Source organism: Marmota monax, unplaced genomic scaffold (assembly GCF_021218885.2).
Source record: "Marmota monax isolate L192 unplaced genomic scaffold, Marmota_monax_Labrador192_F-V1.1 WCK01_AAM20220418_F8-fsc00010, whole genome shotgun sequence".
NCBI classification, from domain to species: Eukaryota; Metazoa; Chordata; class Mammalia; order Rodentia; family Sciuridae; genus Marmota; species Marmota monax.
Genome location: NW_026692321.1, coordinates 18237116 through 18265087, shown reverse-complemented (window position 1 = coordinate 18265087; position 27972 = coordinate 18237116). Strand labels below are relative to the sequence as shown.

General features: G+C 44.5%; 1 protein-coding gene across 1 annotated transcript in view; it reads left to right on the top strand.

Annotated features, from left to right (window-relative positions):
• The window catches only part of Kif3c (kinesin family member 3C), a 41179-nt gene extending 13926 nt beyond the window's left edge, over positions 1–27253 (top strand). Inside the window, exons 2-8 of the mRNA XM_046441412.2 lie at positions 7463–7564; positions 8251–8373; positions 9685–9803; positions 10483–10599; positions 23256–23364; positions 23530–23702; positions 23889–27253. Of these exons, the coding sequence (XP_046297368.1) occupies positions 7463–7564; positions 8251–8373; positions 9685–9803; positions 10483–10599; positions 23256–23364; positions 23530–23702; positions 23889–23982 (837 nt within the window). The 3' untranslated portion in view covers positions 23983–27253. The remainder of the gene's footprint in view (positions 1–7462; positions 7565–8250; positions 8374–9684; positions 9804–10482; positions 10600–23255; positions 23365–23529; positions 23703–23888) is intronic.
• Positions 27254–27972: the final 719 nt, after the last annotated feature.

The following is a 27972-nucleotide window of genomic DNA, read 5'->3' as shown; positions in this document are numbered from 1 at the left end:
GTTCCTGGCTCCACAACCTTGAGCAAGTCACTTTACCTGTCTGACCTTTAGTTTTCTTTAAATTTTTTTTTCTTGCCTTAGTTTTATGTCCAATGTAAATTAAAATCCTTATTACATAAGGCTCTGTGCTCATTAAATAAGATGGTTAAGGTACAAGGAAACTTGCCCAGCTACAGGTATATGGCAGTTTATACCTGAGACTCCTGTTGCCTGCAGAATGTCACAGATAGGCTAGCAGAGGCACGGCAGAGCCTGTTCAGCTCCTCTGTCATTGGAAAATCACACTTGATGGCTGGTATTTTCCCCAAAGAGTGGCTGGCACTGCCTGCTATCTCCATCCTGGCTTTCCAGGTCAGCACTTAATGACATCTGGGGCCTCCTTTCTCCTCCCTCTGGTTTTGTGTTCTATCTACTCCTGGGATAGGGAAAGATGAGCCTCTGAAGCTTTCAACTGTAGGCACAAGCTGACACAGTCACTGTGTTGGTCCTGACTATTAATTGTGACAGCAGCTGACCTGCCTGACACCTGGAACCAGGGCCCTGATCAAACTGGTAAATTATTTGGAAAATATAGAGTCAATAAAAGAAGATACACACAAATAAGTCCTTCATGGGAGACTCTAGGCTTAGAGGGCTCCATTTCGGGGCCTGGTTCCTCATCTGTAAAGCTTAGGGTTTGGGGTTGATAATTCCCAAGGTCCCATTGGCTACTCTGAGAGTCAGTGCTGGTGTCCTGGAGCACCCAATCTGGTCTCCTCCACCCCCCACAGCCTCTGCTGGCCTTTTAGTCACACTGGACTTATTTAGAACCAGCAGGACCAAATGAAGTCCTGTCCACAGGCACCACCCACCTATACTCTTTAGCCCTGAAAGATCACAAAGGAAGCATTGACTGGAGGGGCTGAGAGCTCCAGGGAACTTTTCCTCGGGGGCAGAACTCCACATTCCCAGGCCCTCGGCTTTATGTACCCCAACCGAAATTGGGCTGAGAGTGTAGGCATCCCTGTCTTTCACAGCCCCCTGTAAGTGATGGTTAAGGATACAGACCTCTGAGGCAAAGGAAGAGATGACCCCTGCTATCCTCAGAAAGATGGGGGAAATAAAAAGCAAAACAACCCAAACCTGTTTCCAAGCAAATAAAGGAAGCTGGTATGTGATATATTGCAGAGTGTGGGGTGAAAAAGCATGGGTTGAGACTGGGGAGAAGGAGGGGACTGAGACCTTGCACCTGGACTGAGGCCCTCGCCACAGATTTCATGCCAGAGCCAGCCCCCTCTCACAGCATAAGACTGGTCCTGTCCTCCCGGCTTGATGATAGCGTGGGCTTGGGTAAGTGGGCCAGACTTGGCAAGGAAGCAATAAGGCAAAATCAGTTTTCATTCAGTTCACGTCTGTGCTGGGCCTGGCGAGATTGGCAGAGAAGCAAAGGGGCACTGCACAAATGGAATCGGGGATAATGGGCAGTTAGTCATCATCCAGGAGTTTTCTTCATGGAGCTCTGGGCCCAGACAGCAGGAAAGGTCTCGAAGCAGAGTTCTAGATCCAAGGACATTTAATAGGAAGCAGAGCAGGTCATCAGGAACCAGCACTGAGAATCATGTCATGGGAATGAAGGTGGAAGGATGGCTGGGATGTGGGGTCCCTGCAGTCTTGGCTGATGCATAAGATGGCAGGCCCATGGGCCCCTCAAATTCTGCCCAGTGATGCCCAGATGGATTAGAGAACTGGGTAAAGCTGGCTCCAGGGCACTTCCTTGTAGCCCCAGTGACTTGGGAGGCTGAGGCAGGGGAATCACAAGTTCAAGGCAGCAACATAGCAAGACTGTCTCAAAATAAAAAATAAAAAGGACTAGGGATGGCCAGGTGCGGTGGCGTATGCCTGTAATCCCAGCAGCTCAGGAGGCGGAGGCAGGAGGATGGTAAGTTGAAAGCCAGCCTCAGTAAAAAGCGAGGTGCTAAGCAACTCAGTGAGATCCTGTCTCTAAATAAAATACAAAATAGGGCTGAGGATGTGGCTTAGTGGTCAAGTGCCCCGAGTTCAATCCCTGGTACCAAAAAAAAAAAAAAGAACTGGGTATATAGCTCAGTGGTAAAGTACCCCTGAGTTCAATACCTCGGTACACACACAAAAAAAAATTGTATGTAAAAAGGTGTTTATAATTAAACATATTCTAATTTATACATTATTATGTAATAATAAAATTATAATCAGAAATGTTATGGAAGTAAGAAAATGCTTGGCATATTCCTAGCTTGTATTTTTAGCATGTCTACAGGAGTGAAAAAATGATCTGTGGATAAGGAAAAATCTGGGGGGAACAAAAACAAGAAAAATGAAAGTAACTGATCAGCCATGGTAGGAAAAAAACAGTTTTTCATTTTGTTTTATTTCTGGGGTTATTTTGATGTTTGTGTAATTTTTTTTTCTGAAAGGAGAGCAAAACAATAAATGATTAAAAATATGTCCCTAGAATCTCTGAATAAACTGTTGAGTATTTATTCTAGTACCAACTCCTGAGATAACAAATTTTGTACATTCGTTGCCTTCAACAAACAGTAAAACTTCCCTTTATTTCTTCTAATAACTGCTGCTTTCAAAACTCAAAGTATTAAGTTTTTATTCTGTGCACTAAAACTGATTGGAAAACTCTGGAACTTTCCTTCTCACACCCATTTTGATGTGTGATTTTCCAGGCCTGTCCTCTTAACCTTTCTTTGTCTTTTCGGGCTGCAGAGTTCTGTTTTTTAGTCTCTTATAATAGCCCTGGGAGAACCTCGCTGCCCTTCTCTGGATCTTCTCTCTAGAGAGGCAGTAAGGGACTATACACAGTGCTCCAGATTCAGCTGTATCATTGTTCTCTATAAGGGAATAATGTTTTTTGTCTTGTCACAGAAAAGCCTTCATGATGACACCTGGCCTGGTGCTACTGGGTCTTCACTGTGGCAGCATATTAAGCCAGGGTCTGGCAACAGCAGAGAATCACTCCCTCCTTCTCACCCTGCCCCCCTTTTTTCTGTCTCATTGTGCACAGTTATCATTTAATGAGTACAGTTAGGATCTTTTTCCCCCAAAAATGTAAAACTGTAACTGAAGCTCACCTGTCCTTTTTTATAATTTTTTTATTATTTATTTTTTAGTTATTGGCGGACACAACATCTTTGTTTGTATGTGGTGCTGAGGATCGAACTCCGGCCGCACGCATGCTAGGCGAGCGCGCTACCACCTGAGCCACATCCCCAGCCCTCCTTTTTATTTATATTTATTTATTTATTTAGGTCAGCTCACGTGGTCTGGAAATTCTCTGGTAGTTTACCAAATCATCTGTGGTGTTGGGTGCACTCTCTTGCACAATTTCCGACAGATCTGTCCTATCCTCTAACACTTGAGCATTTTTCCGTCTAGAGAAATGCTTGTTTATTTCTGTTTATTTTCCCTGATCCACGGTCCCTTTATGAAGAAGCACTTTCCTTTATTGGTCTCCTCACTCCCTATGTAACTTAGCCTCTGAATACAACCTTGCCAGGAGCATTTTAACATCCAGAGTTCTGGTCACTGGCTTTCTATGTGCTGTAATAAACTATTTTGTCCCAGTTTGAAAGAACAGTTTTCCGAGATCATTAGTCAGATGTGATTTTTCTCTTTGCTGGAAGCATGTTGATTTTCCTTCAGCTGGTCCTGCTTCTTCAGGCACTCGACAAATGACCGTCATAGGAATGACTTGGGCTTTGGAGTCAGGCGGGCCTGTGACTGGATTCTCTGTTCAAGGTTAATGGCATGATGTGACCTTGGATGGGTTACTTAACTTCTTTGAGCTTTCATTGGAAAAATAGTAATAGTATGCCTCTTGCTGGGTGCTGTGGTGCCTGCCTGTAATCCCAGCAACTGGGAGTTGAGGCAAGAGGATTGCAAATTTAAGATCAGTCTGGGCAACTTTGTGGGACTGTCTCAAAATAAAATAAGAAGAACTGGGGATGTAGCTCAGTGGTAGACCATCCCTGGGTTCAACCTCCAGTGTCCTCCTCCCACAAAATAGTATGCCCCTTAAAGTAGACCTTGCCAAAAATTAATGTACTAATAGTCACCTGGTGATCTAGGTATAAGGCATGTTCTGATTCTCTAGGTCTGGATGGTTTAAAAGCTTCCCAGGTGATTACACTATGCAGCAAAATTTGAAAACTAATGTCTTTTTTTTTTTTTTGGTACCAGGAATTGAACTAGGGGCAGTCAATCAATGAGTCACATCCCCAGCCCTATTTTGTAGTTTCATACAGAGACAGGGTCTTATTGAGTTGTTTAGCATCTCCCCATTGCTGAGGCTGGCTTTGAACTTGCAATCCTCCTATCTCAGCCTCCCAAGCCACTGGCTAAGGTCTTTTTATTAGGTAGCAAAGAGTAAAGAATGATAGAGTCACATAATATGCTGAGGAAAGTGCAAGAACCCAGGCTAAACTGGACACATGTGTCCCCAATTTGGAGATCAGACCACAAACCAGGCCCCTAAGGAATCCATTTCCCTGTAGTTAGAGCAGTTACCCATGGTCCTCAGTATGTAGGGGACTTACTCTGTGTAGTTCCTCTCCTTTATCTCACCCCTACACAACCCCACCCCTCCTGCCAGGTTTCCCGGATGCTCAGAGCCTGTGATAGGGAATATAGGTTGATCGATCACAGGAGCAGCTGGGATATAGCCCCTGTCTGTTCTCAATAAGTCAAAAGAAGAAAGAGAAAAAGAGGACCTGGAACCCATCTGAGTCCCCATGGAGGATTCCATTCAGTTCATCAAATGCCTATTGAGTACTTGCCATGTGCCAATCTGTGATAAGACCCAGGGACCTTGAGGAATGAGTGATACATGATTCCTGTCTTGAAGGAATCACAGCAGAGACAAGATGTAGACACATAATGGTTCTCTTGTGGGAAAATAGTAGGAACATGTCCTGGTTATTGAGGAGGCCTAAAGGAACAGCTTTGAGGGGATCAAGGAAAGTTTCCCGGGATGCTCAAGCTGAGTCTTGCAGGACAAGTGGCAGTTTTCCAGGTGGATATGGAGTGGGAGGAAGAACCTTGTGAAATTTGGGGGAAGCCACAGCATATCGCAGGAGCTAGAATTCTTCGGCAAACCGGAGCGCAGAGCCTCCGTGGTCAGCGGAGAGTAAGAAGCTGAGCCAACACCTGGGGCCTGTGGCAGCTACAGACCTTGATGCCCTCCTCTAGGGAATGAAGACCCACGGAGTCGTTTGAAGCAGAAGAGCATCCGTTCAGACTTGTGTTTTCGGAGGATTCCAGAGGGTATCATGTGAGGCTGGACGGAAAGGGAAACTGAGGCAGTGGGGAGCCCATAGCAGTGGTCTAGGTGAATCAGAAGGGTTGCAAGGAAGTCAGCAGGTGTTATGAGGACAAAAGGAAGGAGTCGCATGGGCTACACCAAGAAACAGATCTGATGGTGTTTAACGACTGGCCAGATGATGGGGATGAGATGCACAGTGGGGATTAGCTGAGGGAGGTAAACTGCCAAAGGTGCCGAATTTCAGGAGTCACTCTCAGGGTCGTGTAAATGCAACCCTGAACAAGAAGGAGTCAAGAAACCAGGCATTGGTGGTGCATGACTGTAATCCTAGTGACTTAGGAGGCTGAGCCAGGAGGATTGCCAAGTTTCAGGCCAGCCTCAACAACTTAGACCCTGTCTCAAAAAAATAAAATAAAAAAGGACTGGGAGGCTGGGGTTGTAGCTCAGTGGTAGAGTGCTTGCCTAGCACGTGTGACACATTTGATTTGATCCTCAACACTGCATAAAAATAAATAAATAAAGGTATTATGTCCATCTATAACTAAAATAAAAAAATTATTAAAAAAAAGGACTGGGAATATAGCTCAGTAGTAGAGCATTCCTGGGTTCAATTCCTAGTACTACAAACAAACAAAAAGAAGGCATCAAGGGCTAGGGTTGTGGCTTAGAGGTAGAGCACTTGCCTAGCATGCGTGAAGCACTGGGTTCAATCCTCAGCACCACATAAAGTAAAATAAAGACAACGTGTCCACCTATGACAAATAAATAAATAAATAAGGCATCAAGATGAGTTATGTCAGTGATGTGGTGATGGGTAGATGGTGAGACCATTAACCAGGGGCACAGGTGGCTGTGGTGTGGCAGTAAGGACAGCTGGCATTCGAGAGCCCCTTCCTTTCTCCTTGGCCTCAGAGAATATGCAGGCTGGTGTCCTCGTGCTTCTCTGACTGGCCCAGTTCAAGTGTCTGACCTTCCCAAAGCATCCCTTAACCCGTCTTCTGCTCTGTCCTCAGGGATGGGGCTCTCACAGGTGGCTGCCTACTTCCTCAGTCTGACAGCAACCTCTGCTTTGAGAGCCCTCAGGAGGTCAGCTGGTTCCACTGGGAAAAATTCCAGTGGGTAGACAGCCAGTTTCTTCTGGTGGCTCAAGGTGATTTCAACCTTCCGGAAGGCCTGCGATGAAATCAGAGGACAGCTGGCTGCTCTGGGACAGCACCCTCTTATTGGCAGTAGTGACAGAGCATTTTATGGAGTCATGATTTATACAAATCCATTATTAATTCAGCTTCCAGTTCCAGAAATACCTCCTGTAGGCCTGTGCCAAGCACTCGTTGGGACCTTTTGCTCTCAGTGAGGCTGGGATTGTGGGTTCAAATCTCACCTGCGTTACCTCAGGCTGGTTGTTCTCAACATCTTCACTTGTTAAATAAGTAGAGGAATAGTCAGTCCCCTTAGAAGATGATGGAGATCTCGGCTGTTGAGGGCTTAGTTCAGAACCTACCAAATAGTGCTTTCCTTACATCTGAGCCATTCTGGAATGAATGTGGCGTGGTTCCAACACTATAGACAGGAACTCAGTAGAGTAACTCGCCCATGGCTTCCAGCCTCGTGGGTAGAGCCCAAGTCTTTCAAGCTGTCTCCAAAGTGCTCCCTGCCTCTGGGGCCCCATTTTTCTGCCTGTTGCTGCAGAATCTCTCCCTGGGATTTTGCTTCTACTTTCCACATCAAAGATGAGACCCTTTCTTCCTGTCCACGGAGAGAGCTGTCTTTCTGAGTCAGGAGCCATTTAGTGCAAGGGCTGGGCTGCCCAGTGACTCGCTTTTATCTCCCCCTCCTGAATACCATGTGGGGCCTGGTTGCTACCCACCCTCCTTGCAGGCTCTGTGAACCAACCTTCATTCTGTATCCAAAGCAAATAGATCAGGTGCCCTGTATTCCCTGAGGGGCTTCCTCTCTTTGCCTCCCTAATGGTCTTGTCAACAATGGGAGCCTTGTGCTAGGGCTCAAGAAGCCGGAGGGGAAAACTCTATTCTCATTGAGGTCCACAAGGCCCTATCTTGGACACATCTTGTGTTCACTCCTAGAAGGATTACATAGCAGGGAAGAATAATGTCTGAGCTGAGGATGCTGTGGCCCCCTGCAAAGCCTATCTCTGAACCCTCTCTGTGTCCTCAGGCCATGGAGAGCAAGCTGCTGATCGGTGGCAGAAACATTATGGATCACACCAATGAGCAGCAGAAGATGTTGGAACTGAAGAGGCAGGAGATTGCTGAACAGGTAGGGTGACCCGTCTTCAGGGCCCCTTGGGGTACATGTCCTTGAGGTAATGCCTGGGGTTTGGAGGTGAGTTCATAAACTGTAATGCTCTAAGGTCCCTGGAAAACATAGTGCTGAGAATCTAAGACATGCCACTCTGGGTCTCATGGGTCTGCCAGCCAGAGGTCTTCAGGGCACTGCTAGCTGGTAGATGAGAAGTGGAGGACTCTATGATGTCAGCCTCCACAAGGAACTTGGAAGGAACTCCTGGACCTTCCACAAGGCTGTGAATTCATTGCCAACTGTGTACCATTTCCTACGTCCTCAAGAAGCACAATTTGTTGATTACCAATCAATAGTGACACTATGTAGGACAAGTGAGAGATGGCTTGGAAGTCAGTGTGACGGGCATCTGTGTATGTGGGTAATACCCCTGGAGTAGGCCAGCTGTTAAGGCTGGGGTCTCCATCCACTGGGGGCAGTGCTTGCAAAGGCATGGCCATGGCAGCTGAGGAGACCTCGAGGTCCACTGCTCCATGGGTGGGAACAGTGGACATGGGTCGTAGAATGTCCCCTTTTCCCTCCTGGCACTCGGGGTTATGGTGAAGTCAGTTTCCATGACAGAATGAGCCAGTCCCCTGAGCTTCCTTGGCCCTTGCCCAGTACATGCTGTCCCATTGAAGTCCCCTTGCCCTTCCTTGGCCTAGAAACGTCGTGAACGCGAAATGCAGCAGGAGATGATGCTCCGAGATGAGGAGACCATGGAGCTCCGGGGTACTTACACCTCCCTGCAGCAGGAGGTGGAGGTCAAAACCAAGAAACTCAAGAAGGTGAGATGCTGTAGCAGGATGGGATCAAGATGTGCTGAGAGGGCTGGGACTGTAGCTCAGTGGTAGAATGCCTGCCTTGCACGTGTGAGGAACTAGGTTCGATCCTCAGCACCACATAATAATAAGTAAATAAATAAAGATATTATGTCCATCTACAACTAAAAAACTATTAAAAAAAAAAGTGCTGTGGGCCCAAGAGCCTCTGCCCAAGACAGTCACCTGCCCAAGGGGTGGTACTTCAAGGAGTCCTCCCACTTTTACATGAACTACTGAACCCTGAGCTGTATAGCCTGGGCCAGTGGAGTGAGGAGCAGGGAGGAGACAGGAGTCTGGCGTGGGGTGGAATAGATACTTTTCTCCTGGACCAAGTTGTTGGGCAGGGTTCATAGGCTGTAAGCTGTCACTTTTAGTCTCCAGTGTGCCATACTCAGAGTCCTTGGTAACATCCTCCCTTACAATGTCATCGGTGAATCAGTTTGGATAGCTGGATCTGGAGAAGGACTAGAGAGCGTAAAGAGACCTGAGAAAGAATTAAGCCTGTGGAAGCCTAGAAAGGGAGCCAAGGCCCTTTATACCATGTCAAGTGATAAGAATCTCTGGTCACCAGGATCTTTCAAAGTTCATGGCAGGGGAAAGATGTGTACATAAGATGGAGGTCTAGGGCAAGAAGTAGCAAACTCCCACTTGGATTCTGGGAAGCACTTGGGAGCTCCCAGGGTTTTTGATGTGGCTGTCCCAGAGCTGGCCAGGAGAGGCCTAGCCACACCACTACCTGGGAAGTTGTCATGGACATGCTCAGTGGCTTAGGAATGGAACATGAGGGCCAATGCCAACCTCCACATCCTGCTGCAACTTTTGGGGACCCCTGGAAAGTGGGAACCAGTCACCTTCCCAACTTGCTCAGCTTCCAACCCAACCCTGGTTCTCCAATGAGATGGGGTCCTAGCTCTTCCATTGAATAATTGTGTGACCTTTTTGCTAGTCTGTGCCTCAGCTTCCTCCTCCATTCAAAAGAGGTTGTTAGACCAAAAGGTCCCTCAGGTTTCCAATGTGAACATTCCATGATGCTTAAAGCGGCTAAGAAAGAGCAGGTAATCACGGCAGGCCTCAGCAAAGGGAACACAAAGGCCCTTTAAATAGCCCGTCTGATTCACGGGAATGAGGCAGCACCGGGAAGTTCAGGCCAGGATCCCAGCCTCACTGCCAGCTGAGCAGGTGGGTCCTGAGCCAGCAGCCCTCAGGGCCAGGCTGGGTGACTGGGGCCTCACTGCCACACTGGGCAGCTTCTGAACTGTACCTGTCCCCAACCAGCTCTACGCCAAGCTGCAGGCGGTGAAGGCGGAGATCCAGGACCAACATGATGAGTACATCCGCGTGCGGCAGGACCTGGAGGAGGCGCAGAACGAGCAGACCCGGGAACTCAAGCTCAAGTAGGGCCGGGTCCTTTTCTGCCCCCAGGTCTCCACAGCCACGCTCATCCTCAGGGTCTCCCTGACTCTTCTTCCCTAAGGCCTAGTCTGACTGTCTGCTCACCCATGATTCCATGTCTCAGGAATAGACCGTGTTTGACGCAGGACAGGCCTAATAATTCTGGAGTTTTCTTCTACTTCCTCAGTTTGATTTTTTTGGGAGGTGGGGGTGGGGAGCCCTGTTACCATTGAGCTATATCCCTAGCCCTTTTTTAAAATTTTTATTTTGAGACAGGGTCTCCCTGAATTTCCCAGGTTAACCTTGAACTTGTGATCCTCCTGCCTCCATCTCCCTCGTAGTTGGGGTTACAGGCGTGCATGCCAGGACTCAGTTTGAATTTGAGGACACCCCCCACCCTGCAGCCGTGTGGCATGCTAGTGTTGGTTAAGAGTAACCCTAAAGTCTCTGGGCCCACAGTCTTTGTATTAGAAGCGGTAGTTTTCAAGCTTCATTTTATTCTGGGGGGATTGGAGGGATCCCTATTCCCCCACCTTGGGTTTTGCGCGTGTGCACACATGCGCACACACACCGCAGTTCCCTCTGCCTCTTGATTTATTGTTTCTAATCCTTCAGCCTTTCCAGCACCACGGGCACTCTCCCTGACCCCATTTCTCATCTCTTCCTTACTCCCACTCCCAGGTACCTAATAATCGAGAACTTCATTCCCCCTGAGGAAAAGAACAAGATCATGAACCGGCTCTTCCTGGACTGTGAGGAGGAACAGTGGAAGTTCCAGCCGCTGGTGCCAGCTGGAGTGTGAGTCTCCAGCCCGTTGTCTGGGCCCAAGGCCTTGCAAGCTCTTTCTAGGTTGTGGGTGGTGAGAGGCTTGAAGCCCCACCTGCTGGTGACAGATGTTCTAGGACTTGGGAAGGGATAAGTGGGATGCAGAGGGACCATGGATTTCTTACAACCTGATTTATTGGGGTCTCCCTCCATGAAGGAAGGGTATTAAAAAAAAAGTCTTATTAGCCATGAGCCTGGCCTGAGATGCAAAAATGCAAAAGCAACCTGCAAGAGGCCTGGCAGGGAGGGGAGAGGGACCTCTGGCTTCTTGAGAGTCCCAGTGAGGCTAACTAACATCTGTTCACTTATGGTGAATACTCATTTGTCAGGTGCCAGAAATAGCAACAACAGTTAATATTTGCCCAGCCCTGCTGTGTCCTGCACCTGCAAGACTGCAGACAGAAGATAAATCAGACACAGTCTGAGCTCATAGTCCAGTGGGAAATATAGAGAAGTAATCAGATCATGACATGATAAAGGCATGATTCAGTCTTCACAGCCTCACTCAGCTGGGTGATTCAGCATTTCCACCTGTTTCCATCTCCTAGTGCTTAGGTGCAGCTGCGTCCATTAGCTGGGTATGTAGCGCCCTCTGCTGGTATCCTGGAAGAACAAGGCTGAATATCAAAGCCTAACAGGGTGACCAAGCTGGACTGCCCTCCCTTCCTTGCAAATCTGTGTAAAGCAATGAAGGGACAGCACTTCCCTGTATTTGCTCTCTCTATCCTAGGAATATTACTTCCAGGAAGGGCAGGAGTCTCCCTAAGAGCTGGGTGGGAAGTTAGCAAATGTCTGTAGCTTCTCACTGGAGCATCTGATGTCTACTTGATCTCTCTGCTTTCTGAAGGGCTGGTCCAACTTGTGTAGTTGTAAATGCCAAAGTCATGAGTGGGTTGCTAAGTAGATCATGTACCCCTCTAATACAGAGGCTCTCGACCTGGCCACAGATAGAAATATGTGTGAGTTGGGCTCCAAAGAGTTTAATTTAAAGGATCATAGTAGATCACAGAACACCTCCAGCCCCCCGCCTTTAAAGTTTCCAGGTGATGCTACAATGAAGCCAGGTTCAAAAATTACATTACTCTAGGACTATTTTCTGGAGGCAGATGCTGGTGAGGCTTCTGCTTTATAAGGTTATTTTGTACTTAGAGAAGTTCTTGAGTCGAAGGTTTGCAGATGGAAGGTTTTTTTTTTGTTTTTATTTTTGTTCTGGTATCAGGGATTCAACTCAAGGGCATTTAACCACTGAGCCACATCCCCAGCCCTTTTGATTTTTTGAGACAGGGTCTCACTAAGTTACTTAGGCAACTTGCTAAGTTGCTGAGCTGGCCTTAAATTTGTAATCCTCCTGCCTCAGCCTCACTGGGATTACAAATTGTACCATCATGTCCAGCAAGAATTTCTTAATATTTTGATGTAGTCATGTTATCAAAGTTCTCAACTACAGATGGGGTGAGAGAAGCTTTGAAAACGCAATTTTTTTAAATGTATATATTTTTTTCTAGTTATAGATGGACACAATATCTTTATTTATTTATTTTTATGTAGTGCTGAAGATCAAACCCAGTACCTCACATGTGCGGGGCAAGTGCTCTACCACTAGGCCACAACCCAAGCCCTAGAAGGCATGTTTTTTAACTTCTTATTCTGGAACATAAGAATTGGAAGAAGAGTGCCAAGAATTCCCTTATACTGTGCACCAAATTTTTAACACTTTGACATATCTTATTTTAATTCCCTCTGTCTCCCCCGACCCTAGTCATTTGTGATTTAGTTGCAAACATTCTAACCCTTTACTTGTATTTTCTAAGAACAAGGACATTCTCTTACATAACCAAAGTACAATCACCAATTTCAGGTTTTCCTCCATCTCCACCTGAGATTATGTATTTTGTTTAATTATTATGCCTTGTTAGTTTCTGTTAATCTGGAACTGAGGGTTTTGATTTGAGGTTTTTTTTTTTTTTTTAAGAGAGTGAGAGAGAGAATTTTTTTTTTTTTAATATTTATTTTTTAGTTTTTCGGCGGACACAACATCTTTGTTTGTATGTGGTGCTGAGGATCGAGCCCGGCCGCACGCATGCCAGGCGAGTGCGATACAGCTTGAGCCACATCCCCAGCCCCTTGATTTGAGTTTTATGGTTTCTTGCTTCAGAGAAGTTGTTCCTCCTCCTCTTCCTCCTCCTCCTTCTCCTCCTCCTCCTCCTCCACCTCCTCCTCCTTCTCCTCCTCCTCCTCCTTCTCCTCCTCCCCCCCCCCCCAGGGTGCTTAACCACAGAGCTATATCCCAGCCTTTTTTTTTTTTTTCAAGAGAGAGAGAGAGAGAGAGAGGAGAGAGAATTTTTTTTAATATTTATTTTTCAGTTTTCGGTGGACACAACATCTTTATTTTATTTTTATGTGGTGCTGAGGATCGGATCGAACCCAGTGCCCCGCGCATGCCAGGCGAGTGCGTTACCACTTGAGCTGTATCCCCAGCCCTACATCCCAGCCTTTTTTATTTTTTATTTTGAGACAGGGTCTTGCTATATTGATTAGGACCTTGATAAGTTGCTGAAGCTGGCCTTGAACTTGCAATGCTCCCAAGTTGCTGGAATTATAGGTGTGCACCCAGCACCTGGCAAGAAAGGAGTTTTCTTTGCTATTGGGAAACCTGCAAATTCTGGTCTTTCCTCAAAAACTTCTTTCTTTAGTTCACCTCTGTAGTGTTTTCCAGTACCAAACAGACGCCCTTTAATTTAAATCTGCATATCTCCCCAGTCTATATTTATAGGTTTGTGCTGGCAACTCTTCTAGATGAATCCCAATTGGACTGTGTTCCTGGAAAATTTTGTATTGATAATTTAAAGATATAATTATACAATTTTTCATAATTCTGGATAAGTATATTCACAATCTAACCATGCTATTTTGTATAGAACAAATATATACTGGCTCAGAATAGACAGTATATGTTTTGTACAGAAAACATACGAAATATATCTGGGTAAGGATAAAATATATAAAAGCAGTGTTCTCTACTGCAGCTAAATAAATGAATAGTTATTACAGATTACTTTAAAAAAGAACTTCAAGAAATAAATTACTTTGAAAACATTTATCAAGCTGGGCTTGGTGGTGCATGCCTATAATCCCAGTGAATTAGGAGGCTGAGACAGGAAGATCACAAGTTTGAAGCCAGCCTCAGCGACTTAGACCCTTTCTCAAAAAAAAAAAAAAAGGCCTGGGGATGTGGCTCAGTGGTAAAGTGTCCTTGGGTTCATTCCCCAGTACCAAAAATATGAAATCAAAAGGCAAATAAAAATGGAGCTAGGAATTTTTATATGAAACAAGTTTTTTAAATGACTCTTTTTTTTAAAGCAGTGGTGGTTAGAATAAAGTAAAAACAATTCATCATAATTGCAATCCCACTGAGATTGTGACTCAGCAGAGGGGCGGAGGGGCAGCCTGGGATGGAGCAGGGAGTTGGTAGCCTGGTTCTCTAAGACTATCTGCCTCAAGTCCCTCATTTCCCAGTGGAAGGTTGAAGATAGAGAAGGTCCTTGAATATGGCTTTCCTCATTTCTGGGAGCTCTGGGATCTGAGTACATCCCCTTCCAGAGAAAAAGATGCTTTCTTTCAGTGTTGGCTCCCACCATTTGCAACATAACTAAATCAGGGCTCAAAAAAAAAAAAAAAAAAAACTAACAGAAAAGCTCTTTCTCCCCAAGCATATTTAACTAATCAGGGCATTGTTCCATTCACTCAATAAGTGTGGGATATTTTGCTTTCCTGGGGCCTATGCTATTCCAGGGATGAGAACACCAAATCTGCTTGAACTGAGAAGAAAAGACATTGTTTGAAAGAAATTACCTAAGGTTGTATTGTCCCTTTAGAAAGCTTTTGTTGGAAAAGCATTTTCCCTCCTCCTCCTGGAGCCACAAGCATGGACTCCACCCATGTCTTGGGAACAGGGAGTCAATGTTAGGCAACCCTTGAGACACGCCCATGTCTACTTATTTTGGAAGTCAATCCATTTCTCCTTTTTCTCCACTATCTCTCTGTAGCCATTGGTTGATAACATAATCACAGGTGAGGTACCTTGCACAATCACAATTTTGTATTAAAGTTGCCTTCAAAAAGCATTTTTGCAACCAACTCCAGCAATAGCTATTTTACAAATATGATCTTTTATTTTTATTTTCTCATAATTGCCTTTATTTTGAATTGAATTTATATAAAGTTCTCCTCTAAGAGTTATATATTTGATTGATAATGTCCATAGCCCATGATTTAGGGTTCACAAAATTTTATTGTAACTTGAGTATTTTGGCCTCGGTATCCAAATCCACCCGAGATTCTGGGTTTTGTTTTTGTTTTTGTGCTGGGTGCTGAACCCAGGGCCTCATGCATGACAGACAAGCACTCTACCACTGAGCTGCACCCCCAGCCCCCAGCCTAGGTTCTTTACAAATCCACCATGGTACAGGATGGGACTGGACTTTGGATTTGGAACATTCTGAATTCTAGTCCCTGCTCTGCCACTTAGGGCCTTAAGAAAGTGTTTAAGGCTGAGTATGTGACACCTGCCTGTAATCCCAACAACTCAGGAGACTGAGACAGGAGGATATCCAGTATGAGGCCAGTCTGGGCAATTTATTGAAACTGTCTCAAAATTTAAAAAGGGCTGGAGGTATTAGCTTAGTGATAGGGTGCTTGCCTAGCATGTACTAAGCCCTGAATTCAATCCCCAGTATTAAACACACACACATACATACACAAAGTTTTTTTTTAAATATTATTTTTAGTTGTAGTTGGACACAATACCTTTATTTTATTTATTTATATTTTTTTAAATAGAGAATTTTTTAATATTTATTTTTTAGTTTTCGGCAGACACAACATCTTTTATTTTATTTTTATGTGGTGCTGAGGATCAAACCCAGGGCTTCTCATGTGCTAGGTGAGCACTCTACTGTTCAACCCCAATCCCAGCCCATAGGATTCTATTTTTTTTTTTTTAAAGTGATGAGTGAATGATGACTGATGCTATTATTAATGATGTCATTAATAATACTGATGATCTTAAGTTATATATATAATTATGATTCTCAACCTATTTTAATGCACCTGTGTCACATTTCATTGACATATTCACAGACTTGAAAACTTGGAACTTAATGGGTTAAAGAGAGAACAGTCCTTATTCTCAACAGAAGGGAAGAAAGTCAAACTGGTTTCATCACAGAGGCAACATTTGCCCTAGTAAGAACATTCTTAGCTCTGCGTGGAGTCTCCTAGACTTCTGGGAGAACTGAAGGGAATCTGAAACAGGGGAAGTCACCTGTCCCTGGCAGGGCTGGCACAGTGAGCAGAAGGGGAAAGAGGAGACTGAGAGTTCGGACTCACAGGGCACTGCAGCAAGGTGGACAGGTAAGCTGCAGGGACGGAGTGACCAGATCACAGAAAACCAAATTTGCTGTGTTGGGTGCACAGGGAGGACCTACAAGAGAAAACACCCAATGATGTTGGACGCTTGTTTTCTGAACAGGGGAGAAAAGGTGATCAGACAGAGTCAGCAAAATGAAATAGAGCTGAGATTTGATGGTTGTTTTTTTTTTTTTAATATTAAAGGAAAAAAATTGTGATCGCAGGGCCATGAAGAGGGGTCCTATGAGAACTCTTGGGATCAGCCACGCAGGTGATAACTGTTGTGGGTCTCTGTTGGGAAATGCAGTGTCAGGCCCCTAGCTCTGGGCTGTCAGCCACAACCCTCCTACTAGAGGGATCAATCATGAAAGCAGGCCTGGGGCAGAAGAGGGAGTAGATGGGAAATTTGGTGTCCCAATTACGGAATCCCTTCCCCCAACTCTTCCTTCCTTGCGTGCCACCCAGAATAGCCCTGGCATGTTTATTAGGTCAGACTGCCAATTCCCACTGACCCAATGTTTGCTCAGCTCTGCCCCTCTGTCCTGTTCCCAGAGCCTGGGCTTGCAAAGGCCCTCTTTGGCCCCAGACTGTCCTGAATGCACTCCGGAAAGACAGTACACCATCATAAAAAGGGTACTTCAGCAGGTTCAGATTCCTAGGGTCCTTAATTATATGACCTTGGACACAAAACACTGTCTTTTTGAGCCTGTCTCACTGCCTGCCCTACGCACACTGAGGAACTTGTTGTAAAGCTCAGTTGAGATGAATAGACGCACCTGGGGTTGTGGTTCAGCAGTAGAGTGTTCACCTAGCACATGCGAAGCCCTGGGTTTGATCCTCAGCACCACATAAAAATAGATAAATAAAATAAAGGTATTGTGTCCAACTACAACTAAAAATAATATTAAAAAAAAAACTTTGTGTGTGTGTGTGTGTGTGTGTGTGTGAGTGAGAGAGAGATACTGGAGATTGAATTCAGGGCTTAGTACATGCTAGGCAAGCACCCTATCACTAAGCTAATACCTCTAGCCCTTTTTATTTTGAGACAGACAAAATTATTTTCCGGACTTTCCCACTCTCTTCCTCATGGAGTCAGTGCTGCTTACTTACCACCTGCACCCATCACAAAACTGTCTTCTTGCTGCCACTGTCACTGATGCTGCCTCTGTCCACATGCCTAGCCTCTGCACATCCTGTAGCCTCCCAGCAGCAAAGTGAAGTGGGGCTTCTAGAACCTTGCCTTACCTGTTTTTTTTTTTTAATTTTTTTGGAGGTTGTAGATGGACACAATACCTTCATCTTATTTATTTATTTTTATATGGTGCTGAGGATCGAACCCAGGGCCTCCCACGTGCCAGCCAAGTGCTCTACCACTGAGCTACAACCCCAGCCCCCTTACCTGGTTTTTATCTATAAAGAAGGTCAGCAGGGACTCCTAAGTGGGGTCCAGCACTCTTATAAATGGAACCACAAGAATGCTACTTCTTGGGCTGGGGTTGTGGCTCAGTGGTGGAGCACTTGCCCAGCATGTGTGAGGCATTGGGTTCGATCTTCAGCACCACATAAAAATAAATGAAGGTTTCCATCTATTACTGAAAAAAAAAAAAAAAAAAAGAAGAAGAATGCTGCTTTTTGCCCCTGTGCAGAAGGGAGGCACTGTTCTGTAGCCTCTCTGCACAGCTTGTTTTATGCAAGGACAGAATGTCCTATCTAAATTGCTCTGCCCATCTGCTCTCCTGCCTCCCAATTGGTAGTCTTTTGAATTTTTTTTTTTTTTTGGTACTGAATGTTGAACTTGGGGGCTCACGACCACTGAGCCCCATCCCCAGCCCTATGTTGTATTTTATTTAAGGACAGGGTCTCACTGAGTTGCTTAGCGCCTCGCTTTTGCTGACGCTGGCTTTGAACTTGCGATCTACCTGTCTCAGCCTCCTGAACTGCTGGGATTATAGATGTGTGTCACCACACCCAGCTGCCTTTTGAATTTTTTATTACTCATTTCATTTCATTTGTATCCCTACTTGAAATTAGCAAGTGGAATTGAGAATTAATAACAGTCACAGACACCATGTGTGTGTTGCCCTTAAACTGTGCTAAGTGCTTGTTTAATCTCAGCAATTCTGTATGATGAGGATGACATATCAGAGACTCAGAGATCATAAGCCACTTTCTACACTTTCCACGGTGACAGAGCTTTATGTGGCAGAGCCAGCATTTAAACCCTTGTCTGTCTTATTCCAAAACCTGTGTTTTAAAATTTATTTATTTATTATTATTATTTTTTTTTGGTACCAGGGATTGAACTTGGGCACTCAGCTACTGAGCCACATCCCATCCTCAGCCCTATTTTTTTTTTTTTTTTTGTGGTGCTGGGGATTGAACCCTGGGCCTTCTTCAAGGCAAGCATTCTACCCACTGAGCTATATCCCCAGCCCTACTAGCCCTATTTTGTATTTTATTTAGAGACACGGACTCACAGAGTTGCTTAGTGCCTCGCTGTTGCTGAAGCTGGCTTTGAACTCACAATCCTCCTGTCTCAGCTTCCTGAGCTGCTTGGGGTTACAGGCATGCACTGGCTATCTATTTTATTTTTGAGACAGGGTCTTGCTTTATTGCCCAGACTGACCTCAGACTCGAGATTCCCTGCCTCAGCTTTCTAAGTAGCTGGGATTATAGGCGTGTGCCATTGCACTTGGCTCCTTTCTTTTTAAAAAAGGAAATAAATGACTTTCTTGTTTTTTTTTTTTTTGTGTGTGTTTGTTTGCTTGGGATAATTAAAAGTAATACATGAGCCTTGGGTGTAGCATGGTGGCATACACCTTTAATTCCAGTTACTTAGGACACTGAGGCAGGAGGGCTGCAAATTCAAGGCCAGCCTGGGCAACTTAACAAGACCCTGCCTGAAAAGGGGTAGAGCACTCCTGGTTCAATCCCTAGCACTCCCCACCCCCCAAAAAAGTAATACATTATACTCATCATATTGCTGAAAGTAAAATACCTGACATACCCTTACTTGGTTAGAATATAGAGTAATGGAAAGTTTTATAGGCATAACAACTTGAAAAGCAATTTGGCAATATCTAGTAAAATTGAAAATGCACATATTCTACAATGCAACAACTCCATTCCTGGGTATATGTCCCAGGGAAGATGTTGACTGTGTACATGGAGCACAGTGTTTAAGCCATATTTAATAGCTGAAAAAAAATCAACCTCAGTGCCCATCAACAAGAGTTGGTGCACACACACATATGTGCCCACACAAGATGCTATACTGAAACTTTAATGCACAATATAGCATTGTGGTTAAAGTGATAATCTAGAGCTGCACACTGAGAACAAATGAGGTGCAGTTCATACACCAGACAGCTCAAGATTTAGAAATAGGCATACAAGTAACACATTGTGTATGAATACTTACATATAAAAATAAGTGTAAAACCATGCATGACCATGATAAGCACCCAGCTCAAGAGAGTGATAACTCTGGGGAAGGCGGGGAAATGGGAAGCTTAAAAACTGTATTTTAAGCTGGGTGCAGTTGCTCATATCTGTGATTTCAGTAGCTAGGGAGGATTCTGAATTTAAATCCAGCCTCACCAATTTAGTGAGGCCCCAAGCAACTCAGTGAGACCCTGTCTCTAAATATATTTTAAAAAGGGGGGGGGGGGCTGGGGATGTGGCTCAGTGGTTAAGTACCCTGGGTTCAATCCTTAGTACCAAAATAAATAAATAGCTGTATTTTATTTCTCTAAAAGAGATTTGATATAATGAATGTTAAGATTGGACAAAGCTGGATAGTAGGCATACAGATATCTACTATTTCCTATATTTTTCTAAATGTTTGAAATAATTTATTTGATATAAAGTTATACATATTCATTGCAAAGTTTTTCAAGTATGCCAAAGGGCATAACGAAGGTGTTAGCAGTATAGCTCACTAGTAGCTCTGAGTTTGATTCCCCAGAACAGCAAAGGAAAAAAGCCATGAAGAAAATAAAAATCACCCATAACAACACAATCCAAAGATAATGTACGTTAACATTCTATTAAATATTCCCTAAGCATAAAACAAAAACTTAATCTTTTTTACTTAACATATTGTAGAAATTTTTTTTTTTTGTGTGTGTGTGTGTGTAGTATTGGGGTTTGAACTCAGGGCCTTGCACATGTTAGGTAAATTGAGCTATTTTTTTTTCCTGCTTTGCAATAGGTCTCAATAAATTGTCCAGGCTGGCCTTTGACTCGCCATCCTCAGCCACCTGACGCATGACATTACAGGCATATACCACCACACCAGGCTACACACAAAAAATTTAAAGACTATATAATATTCCTTCATATAGCTGAATAATAAACCCTACATACAAATTTTTGCCCCTATTCCTGATTATTTCCTTAGGGAAATTCCTAGGAGTGGGAATTTGGGTAGAAGAAAGTATACTTTTTAAAAGTATAAAAGCTTAAAAACTGTAAGTCTGTTTTGTTTTGCTTTTAAACAAATGCTTTGTATAGTTCATGCATCATAAAAATAACCATTTTAAAGTATATAGTTAGGTCAGGAATGTAGCTTAGTTGGTAGAGTGCTTGTCTCTCATGCACAAGGCCCTGGGTTCAGTCCCCAGCATCACAAAATAATAATAATAAGTAAAGTATACATTTGATCCCAGTGTAGTGGCACATGCCTATAATCCTGGAAATTCAGAAGACTAAAGTAGGAGGTTCAAGGCCAGCCTGAGCAACTTAGGAAGACCCTGTCTCAAAATTAAAAACAAAATTTTTTAAAGGGCTGGGGATTTAACTCAGTGTTAGAGCACCCCTGGGTTCAATTACCAATATCAAATAAATAAATAAAAATGCAATTGAGTGGATTTTTGTATATTCAGAATTGTACAATTCTCACCACTATCTAATTATAGAACATTTTCATCACTCCAAAAAGAAACCCCAGACCCATTAGCAGTCACTCATTCTATGTAGCCTTCCCAGTCCTAGTAAACTACTAATCCACCTTCTGTCTCTATGGATATGCCTATTCCAGATGTGGAACTGTATGATATGTGGTCTTTGACTGGTGTCTTTCACTTGGCAAAGTGTTTTCTTCAAGTTTTGTCCATGTCCTACCATGTATCGGTACTTTGTTCCTTTTTTACCAATGAGTAATATAGCATTCTATGGGCATGCCATATTTTGTTTGTCCATTCATTAGTTGATGTGTATTTGGGTTATTTCTGCTTTGCGTATTTATTTTTGTTGTCCTGGGGACTGAATGCAGGCACGCTCTATCACTGAACGACATTCCCGACCCTATTTATTTACTTAAGACATGGTCTCACTAAGTTGCCCAGGCTGGCCTCAAACTTGCTAGGTCTCCTGCATCAGCCTCCCAAGTCACTGGGATTACAGGTATGCACCACTGTGCCAAACTTACTTTTGGACTATTAGAAATAATGCTGCTATGATCATTTGTGTACATGTTTTTTGGGGGAGGGGGAGGGCTAGGGATTGAACTCTCAGGAGCACTCAACCACTAAGCCCTATTTTGTATTTTGTTTGGAGACAGGGTCTCACTGAGTTGCTTAGTATCTCACCATTGCTGAGGCTGGCTTTGAACCCACCATCCTCCTGTCTCAGCTTCCTGAGCTGCTGGGATCATAGGCGTGTGGCACGGCGCCCAACTACATGTTTTCAGTTCTTTGGAGTATATGCTTAGTAGTGGAAGTTCTAGATTATGTGTTTAACTTTTTTTTTTTTTTTTTTTGGTATTGGGATTGAACCCAAGAGTGCTAAACCACTGAGCTACCTCCCCAGCCCTTTTTAAATTTGAGACACATCCTCACTAAGTTGCTTAGGGCCTTGCTAAATTGCTGAGGCTGGCCTCAAATTTTTGCTCCTCCCACATCACTGGGATTATTTGTGCTACTGCACCCAGCACATGTTTTAACTTTTTGAGGAACTACCAAACTGTTAAATTTCCACCAACACATGTTATTGTCTCTTTTTAAATTATAGTCATCCTCATAGCATCTCATGTGGTTTTGATTTATATTTTGCTAGTGACTAATGATGTTGAACTTCTTTTCATGTGCTCATCATATATTTGTGTGTGTGTGTGTGTGTGTGTGTTTTGGTGGTGGTACTAGGACTTGAACCCAGGGCCTCCAACATGCTAGGCAAGTGTTCTACCCACAAAGCCACACCCCAGCCCTTTTTTATTTTATTTTGAGGCAGAGTTTCACTAAATTGCCCAGTCTGGCCTTGAGTGTGCATTCTCCTGCCTCAGCCTCACAAGTAGCTGGGATTATAGGTGTGTACTACCCAGCTGGCTAGTTTTTAACCATTTTATTATATATATCCTGTGAAGGAAAATGAAAGCAGAGCTATCAGTCATCAACAATTTTGTGTAGTGTATGAAATTAGTGTATAAATCTGAAAACTAAAATGAGACTGGATTTTCCTCTTCATTCCAGCCCTCAACCTTTTTTTTTTTTTTTTTGCTGCAGTACTGGGGATTGAACTCAGGGTTGCTCTACCACTGAGCTACATCCCCAGTTCCTTCTTTTTTTACAGAATATTTTTAGTTGTAGATGGACAGAATACTTTATTTTATTTATTTAGTTTTATGTGGTGCTGAGGATCGAACCCAGTGCCTCACATGTACAAGGCAAGCTCTCTACCACTGAGCTACAACCCAGCTCCTCAGTCCCTTCTTATTTTTTATTTTGAGACAGGGTCTTGCGAAGTTGCCAAGGCTTGTACCACTGCACCTGGATAGCCCTTTTTACTGTGGAAAAAAAATTAGAGCAACAATATTGAAGAAATATGTGCTTGTGTATACCAGGTATGGTGGCACACTCCTGTATTTCCACTTACTCAGGAGGCTGAAGCAGGAGGATCCCAGTGCGTAGCTAGCCTCAGCAACTTAGTGAGAACCTGTCTCAAAATAAAAAATAAAATGGCCTGAGGATGTGGTTCAGTGGTAAATGCCTCTGGGTTCTAACCACAGTAACAGTAACCACAGTAACCACTCACTCACCCACCCCACCAAAAAAAAATTATAATAATTGTAAGTTATCAGGTTGTATTAAAAGTAGGAGCAGAATATTCCAAAACCTGCAACTGCAGGGTCTCTTGGCTACCAAGAATGATAATTAGTTCCTCATGATATTTGCCCTTTGTGTTAAAAGGAAATTCATTCTGATATCGCCTCTTCCCTACAGGAATAACAGCCAAATGAAGAAGCGGCCAACATCTGCAGTGGGCTACAAGAGGCCTATCAGCCAGTATGCTCGGGTTGCCATGGCAATGGGGTCCCACCCCAGGTATAGGGTAAGAAGCTGGGAAACAGAAATGGGGGGTGTGGGGGAGAACCCAAGGAGAGGGGATGCTGACCACCTCTACTCCCTTAAAGTACCCATCACTCTTGCAATACTCAAGATTGACTAAGTGCTGGTCACTGAGGCTGTTGTTCTCATCTGACATGATTCACCACAGGCTGAAAACATCATGTTTTTGGAGTTGGACGTGTCCCCTCCAGCCGTCTTTGAGATGGAATTCTCTAATGACCAAGAACAAGACCCTCGTGCACTACACATGGAGAGGCTCATGAGGCTGGACAGCTTTCTAGAAAGACCTTCCACATCTAAAGTCCGAAAGTCCCGATCCTGGTCAGTACCACCATGGTCAGACTGAGCACTGGACTTGGGAGGCAGGGGAACTGCATGGGCTGGTTGAGGCTGAAGAGGGTTTTGTTTGCACTCTAATGGGTTGAGGGAAGGAAAGGAAAGGCCTCGCTGTTCCATCTCCTGTGTCCCTAACCTCCCACTCTGCCTGTCTCATTCCCACCCCTGCAGGTGCCAGAGTCCTCAGCGGCCTCCACCTTCCACCGCACATGCCTCCCTGGCCTCTGCTTCTCTGCACCCTGCGACAGTGGTTGACCATGAGTGACAGCCTTCACAGTCAGACTGCCCATCCAACAGACTTTTAGGATGGGGCAGCCAACCTGGGCTCATCTCATCTGCCGCTTGGTGTGTGTGTGTGTAAGTGTGCGTGCATGTGCGTGTGTGTATGTGTGAAGGGGTGAGGATCTGGCAGATGCTGCCTCTGCCTGCTATTCTGCGCCTCCTTTATTTAATTCATGTTATTTATTCGTGGAGCTCAGTTATGTGGGGGAGGTGCCCTCGCCTGAGCAGCTTGGGCCTGTGGCCATCACTGCATAGTCTCCTTTTCTTCTGCCTGGAGACCCCTGGTCAGACCTCAAGCTCCTCCCTGTGTCTCCCACCCTCAGAGAGGAAGATGGCTAGTGCCTGAGAAGACAGTACTTTTTCTACCCACCTCATTCCATAATCTCCATCTCCTCCTACCCTGATGGTGAGCAGTCCCTAAGCACTTTCTGGGACTAGAAAACTACAGGGTGTCCACTGAGGACAAGAGACATCCTAACAGTGTTGGGCCTGTGTTCCTGGTGGACAGAGCCTGCTCTCCACTTTCTGGGCCTCTGACAACCTCTTCTGGCCTCTTGGGCTCTTTTTCAAAGACTTAAACGACTTCACCAAAACTCAGCCTGTGCTCTTCGGCTTTGTCAAGAACTCACAGCTTCCCAAACTCTGCTTCCTGACCACCTTCCCAGCCCTTGGATGGGAATTATGAACCAACCAGTTGTAGCCAACTCAGGACCTGCTGGAAATGGAACAGTATTGAGACATCGTGGACTGTCATCAAGGGAAGTTCCTCCTCTGAGTCCCTTTGTTTCTCTCCCTCTAGAAGTTCCTATGATTGAGGAACTCTCCAACCAACTCCCCGCCTTTTTCTTGTTTGTAGTCAGTACTGGGGATTGAGCCCAGGGACACTCCACCAGTGTGCCACACACCCAGTCCGTTTATTTATTTATTTATTTTAATTTTAAGACAGGGTCTAATTTGCCTGGGCTGACCTCGATCTTGCAATCCTGCCTCACCCTCTGGAATCACTGGATTATAGGTGTGCACCATTGTGCCTGGTGCAACTACCATGGCTTCTTCCTGCTTCCATCATTTTTCCCTGCCCCATCTCAGTTCATAGTGGGAGGGATCTGCTCCTGGCTAAATGAAGGTATCCAAATCTGTGGTTTTCCTCCTGTATTTGGCCCAGGAGATGGAGACCCAGGCGCAATCATTGCTAGCTTTGCCTAATACTTCTGTTTCTCAGTCATATTTTGATGGCACGATTTTGTTGAAAACTGATCTGTCCATTACCGTGTGTGCAAGTTGGTCCCTCCTCAGGAATCTTCCATTGTGACAGCCCAAAATGACCCCAGGTATCACAAGTGATAACTAAATTTCTACACCTACCCCCCCCAAAAGTGAGTTAATTTTTATTGACTTTTTTAAATCATATAAAACTTTCATTATTTTTTAAAAAGTCCTTGCACATACTCAATATCACAAAATTGTATAGAGTTACTTTTTTTTTTTTCTTTTCTTTTCTTTTTGTTTTTGGTACTGGGGTTTGAACTCAGGGGCACTCGACCACTGAGCCACATACCCAGCCCTATTTTGTATTTTACTTAAAGACAGGGTCTCACTGAGTTGCTTAGACCTCGCTTTTGCTGAGGCTGGCTTTGAATTCCTCCTGTCTCAGCCTCCCCAGCTGCTGGGATTAAAGGCGTTTGCCACCATGCCCTGCTTGCATAAAGTTATTTTACATGAGAAATTACATTTGAGTTAAAATTGCAAAGTTCTACTCCATAACGGTCACTGGATTCCCTATGCTTCCCTAATATGCCTCTAGGAATATGTCCATGATCCTATGTCTATCTTTTTCCAAGCCTTGGATCTACTCAAAAGATGCTGATAAATGCAAAGATTTCTTAGAGAAGAAATTGTAATTTTTCTGTAAACATTTAATAGTTTATTATTTAATTATATGTTGGTTTAAAATAGAAAATTCTCTAATACTAAGGATCATAACACAAGTACATTGACTTTTTTTTATAGACAGGGTCTCACTGAGTTACTTAGCGCCTTGCCATTGCTGAGGCTGGCTTTGAACTCATGATCCTCCTGTCTCAGCCTCCCTAGCTGCTGGGATTACAGGCGTGCACTGTCACGCCTGGCTACCATTGATTTATCTTTGAAGTTGGTATATTGGTGGAAGGGTGACGAGGAAATCATGAGAGCAGACAAGTAACTTAAGATTTCAGACAGTCTTGCAGTGCGAGTCTCCTGTCTCTTGACCATCACTGGAGTCAAGTGTGAGGCTGACAGATGTGCTGCGGCAGGTGGCAGTGGGGACTATTCTCTTCCCTTCAGGAAGTAAGCCCTTCTTGTGCCATTTAAGTTCTCTGAATGATGATTTGGTTTGATTTAACTCAATTGTTGTCTTTTCTGCTGTATTTACTGGACTAGATGGTTGAGCCACTCAATTACCATTTGTTCCTGTCCTTCAAGGAAATCACAATTTCATCAGAGCCCAAGATGATTTGAGACTCAGGATTCAGATCAGAGATCTGGCTATGGCTGGGACAGAAGCTATGTGTAGATATCCCCAGGTGGCCTGCGCAACGAGGGACTTCCAGGGGACCTCCCCCACTGACCTCTTTCTTGTTTGTGGATGAAACAGCACGTGTCACCCCATTCATCATTTGGACACACTGACTCTACATTGTCTGGTCACTTGTCCCTCACAGTCTTATAGCACAATTTACCCACTCACCACCCCCAGTCTGTGGGCTGGGCCCAAGGTGTAGTCGGAGGAGGAGCTCCTGCCTGCAGTTTTGTGTACGTGTGTATGTGTGTGTTTGTGTGTGTATGTGTGTGTGTGTGTTGTACAGGAGACTACACTCAACGTAAGATACGCTGGGAACAGGGCCACTGGGGTGGCTATATCTCAGTCTCAGTCTCTCTCTTTCTCCTTTTCCTTTTGATGTATCAAACATTTGATTGACAAAGTAAGGGACTTGATTAGGACCAAATTTCCATGTCTGTTGCTATGGTCTTTATTTAGGACAACAGTTAATGCAGTGACCAATTCTGTCACTCTATACATATGACTATATGGGACATATGTAATATATAAATATATATATAAAACATTACCCTCTGTCCCCTTGGCTCAGGATGGAGGCCTCTTGGTTGAGCAGAAATGCACTGCAGCTTGGTGCTGCCAGCAGCCTGCAGGTCCCAGCCCTGTTCAAATCAACAGTTGACAATAAAGGAATGAGTATCGTTGCGGAAATGCCTGCCTGCTTCTCTTTCCTTTTTTTTTTTTCTTTTAATCCTTGTTCATTTCCTTCCTTCCCTCTCTTCCTGTGAGTGTTGAAGAGTATTTGGAACCCAGCTGCAGTTATCAGCATCTTGGAAGAGCACTGACTACTAAATGAGGGGACATCTGGCCTGGTGCATTGGCACATCTGTAATCCCAGTGACTTGGAAGGTGATGCCTGCAGGAGGATCACAAGTTTGAGGCCAGCCCCAACAACTTAGTGAGACCCTATTCCCCAAAATAAAAGAGACTGGGGATGTAACTCAGTGATAAAGCATTCCTGGGTTCAATCCCCAGTATCAAAAAAAAAAAAAAAAGATAACTTTCTGCCCAGTAGAGCTGAGGGGATGCCAGGCTCTCATGGGAAGTCTGTACCAGGGCTGTGGCAGCAGCCATTCACGTTCTAGCAGTCCCTAACCAGTTAATTTTGAATTATTAGCAGATTTCAGAACTACCTAGGTATTGTCCAGTTTAGCTGTTAATGTCATCTCCCCCTGCTCCTCTGTTTGTCAGCCAAGAGGGATTAAAGCAGGAAATACACAGGTTTGCCTGGCTTATTATGGTAGATGCTGAATTCAAATAACTTAAAAGTCTAGGTTGAGGGTGTAGCTCAGTGGTAGAGCCCTTACTTTCCATGTGTGAGACCCTGAGTTCCATCTGTAGCCTGTAAAACAAAAAACTAAAATAAGTGGCTCC